The sequence below is a fragment of the Stegostoma tigrinum genome, chromosome 1 (genome assembly GCF_030684315.1).
Source record: "Stegostoma tigrinum isolate sSteTig4 chromosome 1, sSteTig4.hap1, whole genome shotgun sequence".
NCBI lineage: Eukaryota > Metazoa > Chordata > Chondrichthyes > Orectolobiformes > Stegostomatidae > Stegostoma > Stegostoma tigrinum.
In genome coordinates this window covers 58,039,098-58,062,039 of record NC_081354.1, presented here as the reverse complement: position 1 = coordinate 58,062,039, position 22,942 = coordinate 58,039,098, and the positions used below count along the sequence as shown (strand labels likewise).

Genomic DNA, 22,942 nt, shown 5'->3' with positions numbered 1-22,942 from the left:
AGCTGTTATCGATATAACTGAAAAATTCATGCTCCAGATCGAATCTACCTTAAGGGAAATAAATTTTACTTGCATTTTACCTCGTTTCTCTTCCTTCTGCCTCTGAAAGATTACTCCTGTATTGCCATCAGGGTGAGCCACAAATATCTTGATGGAACTTTAAGTCAATGCTCAGAAGGTTGCTTCCATGTTGTAATGAGAACTTATACCTGAGCTAATAATGATCTTCTGCTCATTTCAGACAGCCCAGAAAAGACTGAACATTCCTTTCCTCTGGCAATGTACAAATATTTGTCAAAACGAAAATGAGAAACTCAGACATCCTGTTTCAGCCTTAACTTCGTTATCTCCACTAATCCAGACTCTGCTGAAAGCAGCAGTTTTTATTTTCCTTAACCAACATACTTGCTCTAAGAGTGAAAATCTGGCACAGGCACAAAATATAACATCTAAACGAATAACAATCATACACTTATCCTTAACCTTGTCCACACACACACATACATACAAACAGATTTTGAGTAGAATACAACTAAATGATTTATTTTCAACTAGATTATAAAAATAGATCAATACTAACAAATGGGAATTGAAGAATCATCCTGATAACACAGAGATAAAGGTGTCAGTGCAGCTTTGAAGTAATGCTTGAATATAACTATAATTCACTACCATATTAGACATTTTATCAGTGCCACTTCTGAAGTGTTTTTTTTCATTTCTTTTCACTTTGAAAATGCTATACTTATAGCTCACAATTATATTGTATTCTCAGTCAGTGAATTGATGTAAAAGCCATTTCTGTGATTAATTTCACTATGAAGGCTGTGCTGTCACACCACTTACTATAAGTGACAACACGCAGCCTTCAGAAAAGACATTTTAATTGCATGTGTTTTGGCTTAAATTTGATCATTAGGCTTTGCCTGTGGGCTGCATTTTATATTATGTTATACTTCTGCAGGTGATTGATATCCTTAAAATAAAACTAGCAGATTCTGGTTTTTGTTATTACAGTTAAATGCTTCAACCTATGGTAGAATGGAAACACCAGACGTGTTGCTGTTGAAAGCAGTTTTTAAAGCAATCTGGCCTGTCTTAAAATAAAAGCTATCAAAACATTTGCTCAGTGAAAGTAATTTTGCTCTTTTTCAGTTGACCACAAAATAGTCACAACATAGCAACGGCTAGATGAATAGAGTCTGCCATCACCCAAACCTTTGACCCAAATCCTTTAAAATGGGCTCAACCTTTGTGTAGGTGTTCAGCTTGTAAAATGGTCAGAATTAATCACACAGGGGCACTGCACAGAATGAGGCTGTTTGGCCTATCAGAGCCATGCCAGTTCTTGGAAAAGGCTGCCCACTTAATCTTACTCCCCTTGCTGACTCTCTTATAGAGTTGCACTTTTGTGACTTCTCAGCATGTATCTAATTCCCTTTTGTGATGTCCTATTAACCCTGGTTATTCTACCATCCCAGGTCATGCCTTCCAGGCTCTGATCCTAGGGTGCTGGGAGGGGTGGGGAAGGGGTGATTGGGGGGCTCGAGTGTAGATAGGCATCCAGGGAATTGTCCAACGGCCTCAGAGGGTGCTTGGAGATCTGGGATGAGGAGAGACAGTGTGTCCAGGGAAGCAGTGGGCATATGGGAAGATGTCAAGGGTCAGCAGCAGAGAAGAGATTAGGTCTGCATGAGACAATTTAGGAGTGAAAGTAGAGTTTGAGTAACAGGGTAGCTGGCTTAAGTGTGAACAATGGAGGCTGAAGGTACAGGGGTGAGAGTTTAGGGTCAAATCTGGGTTTGGTAACACAGAGTTTGGAGAGAAGGTGAGGCTTTGGGAAGACAGCAGAGATTCCCAGGGCTGGGTCAGTGGTTTAGTTGGGAGAAGGCTTATCTACTCAGCCACCGGACAGGATTAAAGAGCTGGGGGGTAAAGTTGAGGATCTTGGGCAGTTGGGATTGAAGCCTCTGTGGCTATGGGAATGGCCTGTGGGTTCCGAAGCCTTGGAGAGAGGGTTCATGGAAAGTGGCGGTGGGAGCTGATTTTGGAGGATGTAGCCATGAAAGTACTTGCTGACTGAATCCACCCAATCTTCATAAAACTGCTGGGTTCATCACCTCTCAGGCAACCCAAACTCTTCTATTTTTAATATTCAAACTCCTCCCAACACCTCCTTTTTATGACTTTTTTGAAAATCCTTTCAACTTGTTTCATCACTTTCAAAATGTATGTGTGATTGATTTTATCACCTTCAAAACTTCTTCACACCTATCAAAAGTAGTTCATGTCACAGATATCATTACCCAAACATTACTGCAGCAATCTAAGTTTGAACTAAATTAAAACAGGATCCTTCTCTCTTTGCAGAGATAATAACACTATTAGCAGTAGCTCCTCTACTTTCCCTCCAGGCAACACGAGATCTGCTAATACACTATGAATTCGGGACTTGATCATTTTCAGTGGTAGTTAAAGTACCTTAAATCGCAAAAAGGGTATATATGGAGTAATTCTGGACAGTGGGGTCAATTTTAATCTAACCCCACTGGTCTAGAAACTGATGGCATCGACCAGTACTCCATACAGGTTTATTTACCTTCAGAGTTAACGTTAGTTGACACAGAATTAGCACAGGACCTCCACTGTGTTCTTTTACTTATTTTATGTCCAGTCCTAAACACACAGAGAACAGATGGAGAGATGATGGGCTGAAAGGCTTCTTCTGCATTGCATCAATCTGTGACTGGATAATCAAGCAGTAAAACTGAAGGTCACCTGAATTAAGGCTTAAACAATTTTGATCTCAAGATCGCCACCTACTGGCTCTAAACCACACACTGCAGAGATGCGAATGTCTGCTAAAATGTGAAAAGACACCGTCGTCATCCAATAAATGTGGATTGAAGCTTTCTGCAGTCTATCTTGAAGAGTAAGGTCATTACTAGGGAAGATTCCATCAAGGTGAGAGGCATTACTTTGCTGGAAACTCAAATATCTCTCAGTCAGACTCTGGGCTCAGACCCGTATGCCCCTTAACATGTCAGGCATTCAACTGGGACAGACTGCAGGAGCAAATGGATGGGATCTTTAAAGGTGACATTTCTCAAAAATTTGCCCACGAGACGTGGGAGCTACTGGCTAGGGTAGCATTTATTGGTCAGGTCTACAAACCCAGGAGAAGGTTGTAGTGAGCTGCCTTTTTACACTGCACCAGCCCATGGGTGTAGCTACACCCACTGCACTAATAAGAAGGGAGTTGCATGATTTTGGACCAGTCACACTGGAAGAAAAAAAGTGGAAACTGCACAGAAACACTAAGTGGTAGAGGTAACATGTTTGGAAGGTGCTGTGGGGGCAACGACGCACTTTGATGTTCCTGGCAGAGGTAGGGTTGTTCAGATGTGGTGGGATTGAGGGCAAACAACATTGGCCAAGTTACAAGGTGCTAAACCTTACACTCAAGCAGACATCCTCCAAAAATGTGGTTGGACACATTCTAATTTCTAAAGTACCTCGAAAGGATCATTGAGAGATTCCAATATGAACATATTTAAGAGGAGGAAAAAACACTACCAGTGCAATCTTCCAATACGTTGAATAACATGGGCTGGGGAAGAGAAATTACGGACAATCGTGTGAGGAACTGTGAGCGGCTCTTCTCAAAGTTGGGAGTAACAAGTCTCTTTTTCCACCTAAACTCCAGGCATCAAGACAGAAGTGAGCAGTGAGAGATCTATTATCATGGATTATCACCCCATCTCACTTTATTAATATTTGCGGCCTTATATTATTCCCCCATCAAATGGAAACTTTAAGCTAAGAATTCTTGATGTGAAAGTCTGAGTGGGTACCTGTTGACTCCACATTGGACACCTGGCACCAACATCTCAAGGCACACTTCACCGGCAAGGGCACAAGTACCTTACATTAATGAACACTGGCATCTATCATGTACCAGCTTCTCCATACCATCATGGCACAGCTCCAAGTGCTATGGAACAAACTGATGCCACTCATTGCAACAAGCACCCAGTTCACAAATTTGATCAGGTTTGCATCTGCACATGTGGTTTCTTAGCACACTCGCATTAACTGACCTGCCTTATGTTGTCTTGCTTATAAGCTCCTCATCCTTTCAGTCACACTTAACAAACTGGTGCACAGTATTTCTGTTGTGACTTGTCTTTGAGCTGAGACACAAAGGAGGAAGCTCATCATGGACATCAGCAGTCATTAGTCAAGGGAGTGGACAAGTGCTGTACGGCATCATGATACATCAATCCCTCACTTGCACCATGTGCCATCCATGCATGCACCAAACACACTGTTTGTGCTGCAGTAAACCGTCATGTCTCAAGGTCTAAGGAGAATTATCCTCAGTCGAGTCAAGGAATACATCCTTCACTCAGCGGTTATTGGTCCAGCCAATCATGCCCAGCCTCCAAATTCAGTCCACGAGCTAGGGTGCAGTCATTAGGTTGCTTGGGATGGTCAGGATCAAGGTCATCTCCTCAGAGGGTGAGGAGCTGAATGTCAGGCTGTCTTTACTCCCTCAGTGTCTTTTGTGGGTCGGTAACATCTGGAATGAGAGAAAGGGAGGGATGGAAACAGAGATAGTGAGTGCAATGAATGTGGGAGGCACAGTTGTTAACACTAGTGCAGGTGGGAGAAAGGTGATGCCACATCTCAAATAAGTAATGCGAAGGGCAGGCAGGGCTAGTGATGTAGGAGAAATTGGTGGGTAAGAATGAACGACAATGTTGAAAGCCGTACTCAGAGCGGTAGAACATGTGGCTTGCTGGGAGGTGGATGCTGTAGTACAGACAGGCTAAATGCGAGATTGCAAAGAGATTGACAGTAGCCCTTACCCCTGCTGAGCAGAAGTGGACATTGATTTTCTTCCTAAACTTCCCCCTGACTGCTGGACTCACATTAACTCATGTGACAAACTTGGCCCAGGTTGGCAGGGTCCCGGCCCCCTCTGGCAATGGGAAGAGGACATTCCTCCTCTGTACCACCCCATTCACCAGAACCTTCGGGCCCCATCTGCAAAGATCAGCAGCAATTTCTTCTAATCTAACAAATCTGGGACAATTACCACAAACTGTGTGGGGCAGTTCCAGAATGACAGTGCTTGGCTGGGTGAGCAACAGCCTTTTAAAGATAGCGCCAGTGCTATGGATGCAGAAATATCCTGACAGAGTGAACTGCTTTCCACTGTGGCAAGTAGGAGAATCAAACTAGCATCAGATGAGAGGAGCGCCATAGGGCATGATAGGTAATTAATGAAGTGAGTTTGGGATAAAAGCACTGATGCAGTCTAAGTACTGATGCTGTATTACTATTATTAAGGTTGGTTTTCTTTTCAGGCTCAATCAACTTAGTTTTCCAGTACGGACTCTCCTCTTGCAAAATCAATATTTACTTAAATTAACCAGAAGGAAGAAGGGTTCAACTGCCATCCACCACCTGTCATTTGATTTGGCATTGCATCAGTCCCATCACATTTAACTGTGGGATCTCACTGTAGAACAGCTCTTCCCACTCTTAGCTTCAGTACAGCTTATTACGATTATTATAGTTCTTATTATAATTTATTATTCTCAAGAATTTAAATGGACAAATTTCCAAAAAAATGACTCCCTCCTTCAATTAGATGCTGAAGTTTTAGTTTTAAAATGTCTCCCTCAGCTGGGTCAAATTATTTGGCTTGTGGCTTGCAACTTCTGATGATAGTGTCAGGATTCACAAGAATTCAGTTAGAATCATACTTGTTTTAAGACCTTAATGTTGGTTCAAAGCTGTCAGTGATCTAAGTTGGAGGCTACACTTTGAAGCTAAACGTGCCCATTAGTACACAATTATTTTTCCCTGTAATTCACTCTTTAAAACCATATGTATTAACTGTAACCCAGCTCTATTGATGCCAGCAGCAATGGCTCATTTATAATGCCATTCTTTATATGAGAGTAGTGGTTGATTATTAAGTACAGAGTATGTCACAGATGAACCCAAGTGTGATAATGCTATACAAATATTTCATTTCATCTATTAATCATTCTCCAAAGGGAGCTGTCCTAAATTGAAAATAATGATTTGTGGCTTTAAAATTAGGATACCATACAAATGATGCGATCTGGGATAAGTCATAATTCTGACAAAAGTCAACGATCTGAAATTTTAACTGTTTCTCTTTCCACAGATGTTGCCTGACTGCTCAATATTTAAGTCATTTTCTATTTTGTTTCAAATTGCCAATATTCACATTACTTTGCTTTTGGATAAATTATAAATTGACATTCAGGTAAATGTATGTAAAAACATATTTATTGGTGCTAGTGACATTTTGACCGACTTGGGAAAGATACAGATACAAATAGGTTAATTACTGCTAACTTAAGTAGCAATCTACTGTGTGAAAAACATTGCAAAGTAACATTTTCTGCAATGCAATATTTGATTTTACTCCTGAATGTTGACCTGAAAGTTTTTTTTATGAGAAGCTTCAGAAGCCACAATTGTCTAATTATAAACAACATCAAAACAAAACGAAAAGAACAAATAAGCTACATCAAAACAGATTCAAGTGGAACTTGGCACATACTGTAACAATTTCACCATTCAGCCATAACACAGAAGTTGCACCTTGTCTTATAATGCCTTTGTGAATTAACACAATAATGCATATATGTCATAATTAAATGTCTAATATTATGAATCTCTTGGTGGAACATAAAAAGAATGGATGAACATTGAATCACCAATCTAGAAACAGGCTACTCAGCATCTCTATACATCAGCTACACTGAAACATTTCATTCTTACATCACTTTTAGACAGGTCAACTATATGAACTTCTTCTTAAGATGGCAAAAAATGACAAGAAAAATGCTTAATTATTTTGAAACATAGTCAAAGCCTTTTTTCACAGAGAGATGTGTTTGTCACGTGCAAGGATTTACAATTAATCATTCTAAGGCATTAATTATGTCAGCCTCCACAGGACATGTGTTTTAGTAGCATGATAACCTCATCTTATGCCCAAGCTGATATTTGTCTGTCCTTCAAATTATACTGAACAAGTTTTGACAATCATACAAGGCTCTTAAAATTGTTGGCTCATAAACTCAAAAAGCTTCTGAACATGGAGTAGCACCATAAGAAATCTGTCTTATATTTTTTGTGGTTTATTCATCCTTCCAGGGGTGTAATTCTTAGCTTCAGCTTTGGTTCATCCACAGCTTTAACAAGACATCCAGTATCCCAAAGTTGAATTTGAATACTAGGAATATAGTTTATATATTTAACCATACTGTTTTGTCTTGCTACTGAAAAATGTAGCACTTCAGTTTAATTACAGACTGTTCAGCACATGGAATAGCTAAAAGGGTACTTTAAGGAATTGTAGTTAGTGTTTTCATTTTTAGAATTTTGTGACCATTTTGCTTACTGTATTATAGGAACACTATGTTTATCTGGTTATCTATTAATTTAATTTTCATACACATACAATTCATATGCTTACAACTTCAAATGATTTACATAATACAGTCCAGAGAATAGCTGCAGCCTGAAACCAGGCCTCATGATATCATTCTAAGTGCAAACTACTAACACATATATTCAAAAAAAAGTATCCTGGAACACTCAAATAGCAAAATATAGAAAATGCAATCAGGATTTTCAATGTTTTAAACCTGTTTTTGGTACTGAAGGAATTCACAGTTTGCTACAGTGCTTGTCAGTACAAAGTCATGTAACAGAGAGACATGATCACAGGCGATAGTCACCAGTAAAGATAGCTTTGTTTTTGATAGGAAAAAAAACTGGTAGAACCCCATAAATTAAGTGGTGAATGGTTTGCCTTTATATTGTTAAACGACATGTTGAAAATTGAACAGTACACTAGAATACATCATTCTTTCTTGTATTATCATTGCAAGTCTGGCAAAAAAAAATGTGAATGATACACACAGAAGCTGGTTGCGGTCTCATGAGATTCATTCCCATGGATATTGTAGGTTGCTGAGACGAAGGGCAGTTTGCAGAGGGCTATTTTCACTGAATGAAGTTCTGCAGCCTTTAGTGACCAAAGCCGACACAGCTCACAAACATTTATAACCGTGCTGCAGGAATATAGTATCTTGTCAATGCAGTTTAACTTCCAGACTAATCATTAGTCTGCGTTTCGCATTTTCATCGAATCTTCTGCCAGGGTACTTGACCATCACACAGGCACCTCAACAACTTATTTTCTTCAGTTTCTCACTATGGTCTCATTATAAAATTGTTCAGATCATTCTTGCTTTTGCCAAATAAAAAGGGAAAAGGAGAGTATTGAGGGTCAGGTTACTTTTTGGTCTGAAGAGCATCCTGGAACTTTGTACTTGTGTATCGTATATGGAATCCTTTTTTGTTAATTGTGTCATCGGAATGGAAATGAAGTAAAATAGCATTTCCCGTTGAATAGATTTCTTCAGGCGGCTATAAAAATGAAAAATAAAATGTAGGATTGGAGTAGGTTACAAAGATAAGGTGCAGCAAGAACGTGTGAAGACCTGAACGCTGGAACATGATGTTTGAAGTTCAGGGAGCGGTGGAATTGGAATGATGTTAATACTGGTCAAGGGATACACCATACAGGTAATAGTACAAGTTAGGATGCTGAGAGCAGAATTTTGAAAACAGTCAGGAGACCATTAAAATATTTGAGTTTTGAACGGCAAGTCTGTGGGTGTCAAATAAACTCCATCAAAAAATGCATACAATAAACAATAAAGGCAAAAGTAAGGGTTTCAGCAGCAGGAAGGCTGAGGTAGTGCCAAAGACCAAAGAGGTTTTGCTATGTAGTACAGAACTTGAGTAGGTGCTGAAACATTGAGTTTGGAAATTTTAGGAGCAGAACTGGCTACTCATCCCCACCTCCTACACCCCTCCCCCTCCACCCTCCTCCACAAAAGTCAGTCAGAGTCCGACCAGCAAAGATCCACTCCACAGCAATAACTTTCTGTGGGCAGCACTAACAAGTCACAGTTGTGATCTCTGGCCTTGAATTGGGAAGAATTCCCATGCTCTGGAATTGCCAACCAGATTGTCTGGCTGCTCCAAAGGACCTGCCAATGTCACAGCTTAATCATGGGCATTATTGTGACGACAACCATAAGGAGTCTCAGTCGATTCTGGAATGAGGTAACTTCGGAATATTTGTCATGGAGGGTTTTCTTATCAAAATCAGTAGTTCTTAAGCAACAGCTCAAATGACAAATGGCGCCTCGAAAAATTATACTTTCTTTCCTTCCCAATATTTTAAAAGATGTATTTTTAAAAAAAGGTGCTCAATGTACTTTCAACTTTTTTATATATGCAGTGGGTACATAGTTACGTCAGCACCTGCCCATTCTATACAATACCAAAAACACACAAGGCACAGACACATAAACTCAGTCCATACAGGTGCAACTTTTCATTTTACATTCATAGGGACAGAGTTGGAGGAATACCAAATTTCAAAAGGAATAACGATATGTACTACTTTCAGAAAGGTATTGCTTGGTTGGTAAGTGGACCTTGAATAGAGCATTGGGAATGCACCAAACAGCTGTTATCCCACAATTTTTTGTTTAAATTCAAACCAGGCAGGTAGACTGTGACTGATCAAGGCATTGTCACTGGAATGCATCAGGGAATAGTGTACTCCAACCTCTCGTATAGCTGAAAAGGCACAATGGAAATTTCCTCTCTTGAAACAGAACAGGGCCAGGCATAGAAATATATGCATATTCTAGCACATGTAACTGAACCATATTGAGCGTCCATTTGCTGATCTTTGTGAGTGTATGCTGTCCCTTTGAAATTTGGCATTGTTGTAAGCCTGTCCTGATGAGTGTAAGATGTCTCAACAACAGTGTTTGCTGACACAGACAACTGTGGGCAACTTCATATAAGCAGTCATCCAGGGACACATTGTTCCAAGCACTGACATCATCACTTATACTTTACATGTGACGTCATGCACAAATGCATTACAGCGCATGTGCAGGGAAGCACACATGATTTTGAATTGGGCTTCAGTAACGGGGAACAGCGGGAAGCCCCAAGGTTGCAGGGAAGAATGTCCAGGGGCGTGGGGATGTGACAAGGAGAGCCCAGGAGCCTGGAAACCCTTTTCCCCCTTTGTCTACTTCCATGTCCCTCCTGGATTTCCCCTACTCCTTTTCCTCCCGTCTGGTTCTCTCCCAGTTCCCAGCTGCCCCAGCTCGTCAGGATAAACAGCTTTGACAGCATCTCTTATTTTTCAGCAATCACCTATAATGTCACAGAGGTGTAAGTAGACAGTCTTTGTGTTGCCAGCAAACTTGGAAAGGTTACTCTTGATCTCTTCATCTAACTCATTAAATATTGATTGTAAATAGCTAACGCCTCAGAATAACTAGGGATTGGCAACAAATGTTGGCCCTGTCATCAATAAAGTCTATATCACATGAAAGAACTTAAAAAGTGACCAGCAATGCCCATTTCTTGAGAATATTTTAAGAATATTGCAAACAGTTTCAATGAAAATAAATTCTATTAGTTTTATAAACATTACTTTTGGCAAATACATTCTATTCAGGGTAGCTGAAAATACTTTATTTCAAAAAAAATTTTAATAATATTTTGGCTCTTTTTGATTTGTATTTATATCTAATGAGCTTCTCCTTACTAATTTCAGTCTTTGTAATATTGTACTTCTGTTGTGTCTCTTAAAACTGCATTTGTTTCAAATATAGTGGATGTTATACTTCATTGTTCAATGCTGTTATAATACATTGCTGCTGCAAAGTACTCAAGAAAACAATGACCTTCGATGTTTGTGGGATTCCCCTTCAAGGATATTGATAATTACTTGGCCTAAACTTACAGCAGGTGTAACTGGTGTAAACACTTGAACATAGTTAATGACACCATTTCTCCAGAGACCTTCAATGTTCCCTCAAAGTTATAAAGAGTTAATTTGGCCAACTCCCACAGAAATGCAGAGTCAATGCATTTTACATTATTTACAGGAAATCTGAATACAGATATTAGGGGTTGAAAGATTTGTTGCGGTGACAAAATGAGCAAGAGGATCATTGGAACATTAAGACTGGCATACACCTGCGGGCTGAATCATCTGTTTGTGTTGTAAGATGTCTGCAATTCTTTTATACATTTTCTTAACAATGTAGTTACACCCAATAAATAGAATTCATCAGTATCACAACCAACTAGTGGAATAATTAATATAATAAATAGTCAGTGCATAACAACTGCTAAGCCATTGAATGCGTTACGTTTCTTACCCCTGATCCACAGAATTGTCCAAGCCTCGAAGCTGTCGTATCAAACCCATCAAACAGTTCAATAAAGTCATAACCACAGTCAGCTTCCACTTCCACTTCAAACGTTTGGAATGATAATTCCACTCCATAACCTTTCTCTGCTACAATCTGCCACTTGCAGTCCACCTGTCCTGGGTAGTTATTGTCTCCAAACTGAGCGTGAGAATACAGATCCTTAGATTTTATTTCAGCCTTCAGCCTCCCGCCACACTCTAAAACAAAGAATTCACAATGGTATTACAAATTTATACTGTATCATATCCCTTCATAAGATCACAATTACAGATGTTCATACATTAATACCCTGCCATGATGGCATCCAATTGTACTTTAAATGGCTAAGGAGATTGAGCATCCACATTTCAAGCGTTGATCATTCTCTTTGGAATCTCCTGATTTCAAGTTGAAGACAGCAATGTGCTCCCTTGTTTTACTTTGACAATTCAGTTTAAAATAACCTTCCAAATTTAACTCTTTCCATATAATTTACTGTCTAATATCAAACTGAATTTTGGCATTCACAAATGATATTGAACTATCAATTCATTACTGCATGGCTCAGTAGCACTGTAGCTCTGAGTCAGTAGGTTCTGCATTTAACTTTTTCTGAAAGACCCAACTAAAAAAACCCAGGCTCACACTCCAGTGCAGTAATGAGGGAGTACCACATTGTTGATGAGACTTTAAATGAATACAATAGAAAAATAACTTACTGTCACTTGTATTTTTACAAAAAAAAATGCAGTAAAGAGTGTATAAGTCAGCAGTTTCCGGAACTATTAACAGGAAGTATATATATAAAAAACTAAGACAAAGTCTATCTTTGTTCAATACATGGCTTTTGGGTTCTCAGGTCGAGGAAAAGACGGGAACCACATTTTCCACTCTTGCAGAAAACCAACATCAAAGCTGCCGAATGAGACCAGTTTCTAGCATTTTCTGTTTGTATTTCATAAATAAATGGCCATGTATATTACCAGATTTAGGTAAAAATGTACAGTGGGGTAACATATAATACTGTTATGCATTTCCACAGATGGACAATGTTCAAGGCAAAATTTTGTACCTCATCACTCTCTGTTAATCAATGCAATGGGATGGATCAACTGAAAATAAATTTTGGCAAGGTATTTTAGTATTCACTCTCACTTCTGTTCCTTCCAGGGGCATGGTCAAAAGCGGAATAATGGGATCTGCACAGACAGTTTTTTTTTTGATCGGCATGGAAATAATGGTCAAATGGCCTCCTCCTGCACTATAAATGTCTATGACTTGTCACCTCTGAAGTTTAACCATGTCATGTACAAATACAGTAGAGAATCAGCAATAAACCTAATCTTCACCTACCAGTACTCAAAATATTTCCACAAAGAGTATCACAAGATTAGGTATAGCGATTCAACCAAACCTGCTTCATTCTTAATTATCATGATGGGCTTCATGGACTCATATTGAATGGCTTCTTAATTAGTTTCTGAAGAACTGATTCTAAAGTTTATAAATAAGAATGTTAAACGTGACAGGGGAATATTTTGCTAATGGGAAGACAAATACATCTTACAATTAACAATCACAGAAGATTAGAACATGCATGGAAATATAAGAGGTTAACACAATTAATCTAACATTGTATTAGCCCTACGAAGATCTATTTTTATATCCAAATCTCAAACATTTTTTGACAAACCAAGGCCTTATCAATTATTAGTGGAAGATATGTTTTAAAGTGTTAATTGTAAATAATCTAGAATTACTGTCCATTTTTAAATTTAACGAAATAGATCTGTTTTGACTCTTCAGATTTAACACTAACTTTATATCAATGTTTGACATTGCCATTTTCTTAAGATTGCCTCAAATTTTAAAGCATTGAACTATACAGTCATCTCTAATCTACTCATTGTGAAGGCTTTGTGGCTGGCATGAAGCCCAAGTTGTACCAGATGACCTCCTCAACAAAAATCAACAACTTAATAATTCATGTTATGATGTAGTTTCTGTACAGATCCTACATGTATGTCGTTCTGACAGAATTTCATAGTGTTTTTTTTGTTCAGGTGTTAAATAAAGGATAGTGAGACTAATTCTGATTTAAGACCTGCTGCATTTGCTTTGCTCCATCAAACTGCCAGTTGTCATATTAGAATTTAGGCATTCAGAAGACCCACCTGAATCAGACAACCAGGATTCTGTGCAGAAACGCAAAATAAAATTGTAGCACAAATGAGCAGAACTTACAGAATGCAACCTCCACCACGTGGACAACAAAAAGTTAACTCATTAACAATGGGTGGTTAAAGAAACCACTAAAGGCAGTTCAGTGATTGGCCAAACTGATTTAATCTACATTTTATTGGAGTTATAAAATATAAGCTCTCCTCCTGGATCCAATAAAAATTACTGCAAGCTATTTTTGTTCCAACCTTACTTGTTTCTGTGTCATTGCTCATCCCTTCCACTCTGCATCCGAGGATTTCAAGACTTGCCTGCAGACTAACTCAGTGTTGGCCTGGAATTTGTCAACGACCTCTTGACAAGATACCTCATGGCACTTATTGGCATCTGCATCTCAAATCTAATTTAATTCTGATATCCCAGGCCAGCGCAGACAGGCATGTAAAGCAATAATTTTGTAGAAGCATAGAATGACTACAGCTCAAAAAGTCCATTCAGTCCGCTGTGTCTGTGCTGGCTCACTGAAGAGCAATATGCTTTGTTCCTTGCTCCTGCTTTTCCCCCATAGCTCTGCAAATGTTTTCTATTCAGATAACTTTCCAATTCACTTTTGAAGGCCTTGACTGAGTTGGCCTCCATCACTCTCAGATAGTGCATTCTCCACATACCTTAAGCACCTCATCACTAAAACCACTCTCATTAAACCATTCTGCATCTTCAGTAATATCTTCACATCATTCCTGAGGAATGGTCCCCAGAACTAGATACAAAACCCTAGTTGGGGAAGCAGTGACATGGTGAGGAATGCTTTTTATTTTCCAAACAGAGCATGACGGGTGTCTGGAATTTAGAGCCCGAGTTGGTGGTGGAGGCAGAGACCCAAAAAAAAACTCTTAAAAAGTACGTGCATCTGCACCATAAGTGCTGCAAGCTGCAAGGTGATGAGCTATGTGCAGAAGAATGGTGATTAGAAGGGGTATCTGTCTGTCTTTGGATTGGCATGGACAAAATATACCAAATGGCTCCTTTCTGAGCTGCATCATTTCTATGGTGGTAATGTCACTGGGCTAGTAACATTAGCATCTGGTGGAATTTAAATTCAATTATTATATCTGGAATGTGAAGCTGGTCTGGATCATGGTGTAATTACCAACAAAATCGATCAAAATGAAGTCCCCTTTCGGGACGGAAATCTGCCATCCGTACCTAGTCTGGCCTCTAGATCTATAGTGATGGAATTGACTCTTAACTGCATTCTGAAATGGCCAAGTAAGCCACTCAGGTAAAGGACAATTAGGGATGAGCAACATATATGTTGGTTTTGTTCGTGTTGCTAACACCCCACTGAAAAGAATAAAGGAAATATAAAGTTGATGCCAAGTCGATGTTACATCATAATATGCTTGCTTTGTTCTCTTATGCACTATTTGCTATGACTATGATGCTTTATTAACCTCTCTTGCAATCTGTTCTGCGGCCTTCAATGATTTGTGCACGCAAACCCACAGGTCCCTTTACTCTTGCACTTCCTTTGGACTGACTATTTTATATGGTTTTCCTCATTCTTCCTACAAAACTAATTTGCTTCATACTTCTCTGCATTAAATTTCATCTGGCACTTCCTGGCTCATTTCACCATCCTATGTATGACCTTTTCTCATGGTTCACAATATTTTCAGATTTTGAGTCATCTGCAAATTATAAAATTGTGCCCTGCATACCCACGTCTAGGCAATTCACAAGAAAAGTCCAACACTGATGCCTGGCGAACCCAACTATAAACCTTCCTACAACTGCAAAACCAGTTACCACTACTTTATTTCCTGTTGCTACATTTGCCACCATTGCAACTGCAGAGGGTGCAGTCAACACACTTGCTGCCACAATGCCCACAATATCCCTGCAGCAAAAACCTGCTCATCATATCTCACTCCCAACCCTTGACCCCCTTGTTGCCTCATTCACAGCATCAGGTGGTGAGTACTGTGGCAAGAGGAATCAGGAGTGAGGCACCAACATGCAGGCTAATGGTGTGGTAGCAGAGCAATAAGGGAATATTGAGCAGGTGTGAGAGACAGCAGAACAGGATGATAGGAGGCGGCAGGGAGTTCGAAACAGGGCTATGTGTGTAGAGATAGAGGGGAGCATTAAGTGGGCAGCAAGGTGTTCAACAGATAACAGATGTAGAACAATGATATTGGTGGTGCCGTTAATGAAGCCACAGATGGAGACCTTCTGTTGTAATGAAGTGTCTGGACATAGCAAATTTTCAGTTATTCAGTCAGATTCATATCCATTCTGCCACTGATTTTTTTTATTTCACGGGCTATAACTTTGCTCAAAAGCCTGTGACTCAAATATCTTCAGAAGTTTCATGTACACTGCATTAATCACATTTACCTCATCAAAAAACTGCAAGCAACTTAACTGATCTATTTTTGATGCACGTCTAACTTCTTGATCAGAAAGTACAATAAGTTGTTCTTTCCCTATCTGAAACTTCTATAAAAAAGACAGGACTGAAGTGATAACAGCATGCCAGACAGAAGTACAATAAAGTACGATAACAGAAAGCAGCTGTCAGCTGCTGTTTATTCTCAGCATGATTTAGAGTGAAGCACAGTCGTGTTTAGGACATCTATTTCCAATATTTAAAGATCTCCGCATCAGAAAGAATTCAGATTGATTAAAAAATATGCTTTTGTGTTTCAAAAAATGTCAACAACAGACATAATTATAGAAAACATATTCCAATTCAATACAGTCAAGTTCAAAATATGCTAACGCTAAAACTGACTAAGATTTATCTGGAGCACAAAGTCTATATTTTGGTGCCATTTAAAGTGCGGGTACCAGTCTAAGACTGATATCAACTTACAGTAGCTGAATGACCAAAGTTATACTGCTGGCTGACCTGGTACTGTCCATTGCGAGCTAGTACAGATTTGTAGTCCTATGCCCAAATGTGTTGAGATCGCTGGATTAGCTTCTTATTGGCTACCAGTAAAAAAAAGCTCAAGTTAAGTTTCAACAAGCTCCCAGGTGATGAACTTTGTTAAGCATTGCTCTGCTCTGTGCTGTGGTTATATTTGAGTCTTTGGAGAGTGTGTGCTGCTGTTCCCATGGCTTTTCACTAAGTGATCTTGTATTCATATCACACCTCACAAATTCTTAATGCAGACTCTGAAATTATTAACCTATGGTGTTTTGAAATCTGTGCAATGTATTATTGTTGCAAATGTTGAGATTTCATCAGTGGTTTAATAGGAATTAGAGTCCTAAGTACCAACAATTTGTAGAAGACAAGAGATAGCCACCATCAACCCTTCCTGGTCTGGTCTAGGAACTTCTTAGCAGTCTGTTGTGGAGGATGAAGGATAAGTCTCAGCAGAATTGACTCTTGTATTAGATAACAGGATGCAGTGTATTACACCTCAGTAACTAGATACAGAATACATTCATTCTTAGGCATACTGCCTACTACAGATGGGAGCTAGGAGGACACAGGCATTTCCAACAGGAGATTCTGCTAGGCTCCATACCAGAAGTTGTCTTGAATTGCCTAAGACTGCTTGTTGCTCCATCTAGTGGCTGTGTTATATATCAGAGTGTTTGCAGCATCAGTTTAGCCCAGAAATTAATGCTTTCATTTCCATCAACTACAATAATCACTATAGTGCCTCAGAATCCCTCCAAGATTAATGCAAATTAAAGCCAAATAAATCATTTTTATCTCCTGAAATTTCTGAAGATTGCATCCAAATACCAGATTTATCTAAAACAATCGTGTTTTAGTTTCTAAACTTTGTCTCCAAAATTTATTGTTGGCAGAATCCTTTTACTCCACTGCTAGCTGTTAACAAATAATTGAGATGACACTACTGGCATTTGACATGCTGTCAAAAGGGTTACGATTTGGCTGCTCTTCTGAAGGCAGTTCTTCCAGGATGTTAACCTTTTGCTCTCCCAAGCCATTAGGAACCCCAATCAGTCAAGCAATAATTACTCAAAACTAGGTCTTCAATAACAACAATACACAGACTATTTATTGAAACTAAAATACTCTTTTCCATTCTAGGCATCACACATGAGGAAGGATATGTTTGTTTTGAAAGGCTACAATTAGATTCAACAGGATGAAACTGATCTAAAATAGTTAACAGAAGCAGAAATTGCTGGAAAGGCTCAGCAGGTCTGGCAGTATCTGTGGAGAGAAATCAGAATTAACGTTTCAGGTCAGGTGACCCTTCCTCCATCACTCCCACAAATAGCTAAAAGCTTCTTCTGGATATATAACACTAATTCTAACCAACGTTTTCCCTCCAAACCCTGAGAATCTAAAATGTAACATTCCAACTACCACCACTTTCATCACTATCAGGCTGAGAACAGATATATTAACAGAGAGTAGGTTTCCAGTCTGGGATGTTCATCATTTGTTTGGTGATTAAATTCCTGCACCATCAGAAAACATTCTTCTAAAAAGGTTATTTAGGGAGTCTCTGAACAGGAACATTACCCCGCAAGTTATGACCATGAGAGACTTTTGTTGGGTTAAGATCATATTCTGTACTCTGCAGCCAAATAGGAAGCAATCTATTTCATACTGAGGCATATATTTATGTTGTTTATTTTTACTTCTCTTCTGGGATGTGCACATTGCTGGCTAGGCCAGCATTTATTGCCTATCCCTAGTACCCATTGGGAAGGTGGTGGTCAGCTGCCTTTTTAAACCACTGTTGTGAATGTGCTGTAGGTAGACCCACAAGGCCAGAGGGAATTCCAGGATTTTGACCCAGCAGCAGTGGAGGAATAAGGATATATTTCCAAGTCAAGATGGCGAGTGGCTTGGAGAAGAACTTGCAGGTGGTGTTGTCCCCATGTGTCCATTGCCCTTAGTGGAAGTGGTTGTGGGTTTGGAAGATGCTATCTAAGGATCTTGGGCAAGTTTTTGCAGTACACCTTGTTTATTATACACATAGCCACTACCGAATGTTTGCCGTGGCAGGATTGTTGCAAGGGCCCATAGCCTTTGCAGTATCCAGTGCCACCAATCATTTCTTGATATCATGTGGACTGAATCAAATTGGCTGAAGACTAGCATCTGTGATGCTAAGGACAACTGAAGAAGGCAGAGATGGCAATTCTGGCTGAAGATTGTTCTAAATGTTTCAGCCTTCTCCTTTGCACTGATGTGATGGGCTCTTCCATCACTGAGAATGGGGATATTTGTATAGCCTCGTCCTCCACTAGTGAGTTAATTGAATACTTTCATTCACAGCTGGATGTGGCAGGATCACAGAGGTTAGATCTGATTCACTGATTGCATGAATCACTGTTTATCACTTGCTGCTTATGCTGTTTGGCATGCAATAGTCTTGCTTTGTAGTTTCACCAAGTTGACACCTCATTGTTAGGAATGCATGGAACTGCTCCTTGCATGCCCTCCTGCACTGTCCATTGAATCAACATTAGTGCTGTAACAGTCTTACTTCATTAAGCAAAATAGTAACAGGTACGCTAATCCCTTTCAGATCTTCACTGAAACATCTCTAAGTAGATTTTGGTCTGCCACCTTGAAGGGCTTTTTAAACATTAAATTTAAAAATGACCAAATATAACTCCAGAACATTTACTTTAATATGATCTACCATCAAGTTAGCTTCAATGCACTGTCATGACTCAACAGATAAATGCATTTTACAGATAACAAAGGTGTGGAGCTAGATGAACACAGAAGAAAAAGGGTCGAGGCCTGAAACGTCAGATTTCCTGCTCCTCTGATGCTGCCTGGCCTGCTGTGTTCATCCAGCTCCACACCTTGTTATCTCAGACTCCTGCATCAGCAGTTCCTACTATCTTGAAATGCATTTTACAATATCAGTTTGCTGAAGAACTTCCAACAGCTCAAGAAAGTTGCACTCAAAAGTCGACTTGCAACACCCAAGGAGCATTCTTCCCTATTTGCCTTTATTTCAGAGCTGTCCAAATCAAGGGGAAAAAAATGATGATACCATGGACAATAAAAACTCAAAACCACATCATTAAACTTAAATGGGGTCATAGATCAGTCTACAATACACATGAAGTTGCATATCTATGATATCACTAGGTACTAAGAGGGGCCCTCTTTGCATTAAAGAACATAGTCAATGGCAGAAGTACACCTTTTCTACTATGAACAATATCCTGTCAGAATTTAAAATCCTGTAAAAACACCATTCATCTTCAGTAAATGCTAAAAATGCTCAGCAAATCAGGCAATATCCATGGAGGGAGAAACAGTTAATATTTCAGATAAATTAATCAGATTAATCAGAACTTGCCCAACCTGCTGAGCATTTCAAGCTGCTTCTGTTTTTATAGTTCGGATTTTTAGCATTGGTATATTTTGCTTTTTCACCACAGGTCTCTGCTCGACATATTTCCCTGATGGGATGTGAAGGCTGCACACTGTTAAATTTTGAAGTTTAAATGTAGGTGTAAACCAACATCCTACTTCATAATGAAATATGTCATAGCAACACATTCACAACGCCTCATAAAAATCTAAATAGCATGGGATCCACAGATTTCCTTGGCTGGTTGAGCTTTTTTTTAGCATTCTACTGGAGATAAATGGTGCTTTTTCAGGATTTTAAATTCTGACAGGATATTGTTCAGAGTAGAAAAGGCATACTTCTGTACTTGACTATGCTCTTTAATGTAAAGCAGGGCTCCTCCTGGTACCTAGTGATATCACAGATATGCAACTTCTCTTGTTGACAGAGAGATGAGACAAAAGTAATATATGCAAGCAAATGTGTTTTACTTGAAACTTATTTTGAGAAATATACTGAGCTCATTTGCTTTCATGACTGGAGTCTGCTGATCCTGTGACAGTTATTATCTTCAACTACTATCAAAATCTGCCAGCCAAATGAAACCGATAGTTAAAAACTGCTTTGGCCACAAGGTGGAACTATGACACCACAAAATGGTTAACCATGAAACACAAGTTAAATTAGCCGTCAAATCCACTTAAATTGAAAAAAAGTTGAAATGGGGTAAGAAAAACCCCTTCCACAACATCAACGCCAATCTATACAGCAATAGAGCACATTTAACATGGAAAACTGCTCCAAGATAATCCACAGGGGCATAAGAGGAAACAAAAATTGAGACAAACTATAAGAGATATTCAGCGTGATTTTAACTATGTCTAAGCAAATGGATTTTATGCAAGCTAAAAATTTTTCCTAATAATATTTAGGAGCGGCGTCTGAATATTTGGTCAAAAAGGTGGACTTTAAAAGGCAAAAAGAGAAGGGAATTCCAGAGAGTGAGGCCTTGTCAGCTAACTCTGATCTACATACAAATTCAAGAGGCTGCATCTAATGTTGAAATATTCGAAAGGCAGAGGTAATTAGATTCTTAATTACCACAGGAATGAAAGACTCATGGTGTTATGCAGTAATATACAAGTTGAAGTTAAAATCAGATCAGCCACGATTTTATTGAATCAGGCTCAAACAGCCAAGTGGTCTACTCTTGTACCTTGTTCATATCTTGCAAATGAAGGCAGGAAATTGTCTTTCATAGCAATTGTACAGTGGGAAACCATTTCATGAGGAAGGAACTACATCACTAATTGACAATATTATATTGAAACAAATTCTAACAAAAGGTCATTGACCAGAAATGTTAACTTTCTCAACTTCCTCCATAAATGCTACCTGACCTGCTTTGTATTGACAGCATTTCCTGTTTTTATTTCAATGCCACCTATAAACAGAACAGCTGTAGCAGAAGCTTGTACAACAGAAGGAGAAAGTGACATTACTGTTCCAATTAGCTGGAAATGGAATATTATAAACTACTCAGCAATTTTATAATACCTGTATGATCATTAAACATTCTGAAACATACTGCATTCTAGATCATTTACAATTGCTCACAAACAACTGTTGTCAGCATAAGGAAGATGTTAGATGTTCTTTTTGTGATATGGCTTAGATATCCATTCGCTACATTAAAGAAAATGGACTGCATTTATTTTATGAATGATTGAAATCAAAATGTTGCAGATTTTACCAACCAGAAACTGTGCTATTATATCTATGTATTAAATATACTAAATGAACTTGTTTAAATGGTGAATTTCAAAACTGTTGATGTGAAAGTAACATAATAAAGATAGTATAACAAAACCCAACAATAATTAATAATGGCCATGCTGGAAAACTAACCACATGTGGCAGTAATCCTTATGATTTCTCAAATTATTATTAATTAATTAATCAACAATATATATTTGATATTTTAAAAAACTGTTGATTATACTGGGTCTCATTTTTACGAAGGTGTTTCTGAAAGAAAAATTTTTGAATGAGACGTCTGAAGGTTTCAGCATTTCACTAAACTTACCAGTGGAGTGAGCAGCCTGGAAACCTTTCCTCTGTACAGATGCATCTGAAACAAATCTGATAAACATTTTGTTTCCAGTAGAAATGACAGGAGCCGGAATCATGCTGCCACAGAATCGACCCAAGATGGCAAATTTATCAGTTTCTCCATCAAACACTTCTAGATGATCATAAGCACATTCCTGGTGTTGCTCAATCTCAAATTCACTGAAAACCTGGAATGTATAAAAAAAACAACTGTGATATGTATACCAGGAGAAAATATATTTTGCACAATATACATTTAAGCATGCTTAATAATGTCTAGATCAACCACCAAGAACAGAAATGCAATTAGCTGGGATTTTATGCCAAGCAGAATTCTTAATCCATTGAAATGTAGATGGCAATTGTTTTGTTTTAGCTTCACAGCTTTCACACTGTGGACTCCAGCAGTGAAGCGCACATCTTGATCATAAAGGAAGCAATAAAGTTAGAGGTAAAGTTGCCACAATCCTACCAGATCATAGGCTGCTCTCTGAGAGAGAGCCGATTGGCAGTGATTTGACCATAGGATCACCGTGCCTCAGGTGAGGGATGAGGTTGAGAAGAACAGTCCTCAGTTTGTACAGGAATTGAACCCACAATGTTGGCATCACTCAACATTACAAACTGGCAATCTAGCCAAGTCAGCTCCCTGACACTGAAAAGCAAGCAATACGGTGATTAGCTACTGTGTATGTGAACTAATCTTTAATAACTGAAGTTCCAAAAGCTGGATTTAATGCGGCCAATGACAGTAGGGACCATGATGTACAGGCCTACTTAAATAGGGGAGAGTCTTCCGATGTGGAAAACTCCCAATGAAGTGGATGCACAGGAGGTACCACTGTGGGATTCATGGGTACTAACAGCGCAATGGCAATTAGGCTCAAATGAGTGAATGGATACCTGTGATCCCACTGTATTTAGTAGTGCTTCAGGAATTTAAATGGAGGTTATGTGACCTCAGCAGGTTGC

At 38.9% G+C, this 22,942-nt stretch overlaps 1 protein-coding gene across 5 annotated transcripts in view; it reads right to left on the bottom strand.

Moving 5' to 3' along the window:
• Nucleotides 1-22,942, bottom strand: part of tll1 (tolloid-like 1) — a 351,886-nt gene that overhangs the window by 5,476 nt on the left and 323,468 nt on the right. For 4 of the 5 annotated variants that reach the window (XM_048544744.2, XM_048544753.2, XM_048544777.2 and 1 more), the window contains 3 exons: nucleotides 21,945-22,158; nucleotides 11,325-11,575; nucleotides 6,340-8,487 (listed from right to left, as the gene is read on the bottom strand). In XM_048544744.2, the coding sequence (XP_048400701.1) occupies nucleotides 8,353-8,487; nucleotides 11,325-11,575; nucleotides 21,945-22,158 (600 nt within the window). In that variant the 3' untranslated portion in view covers nucleotides 6,340-8,352. Of the gene's footprint in view, nucleotides 1-6,339; nucleotides 8,488-11,324; nucleotides 11,576-21,944; nucleotides 22,159-22,942 lie in introns of those variants that run through there. The other variant, XM_048544759.2, reaches the window with a different exon arrangement.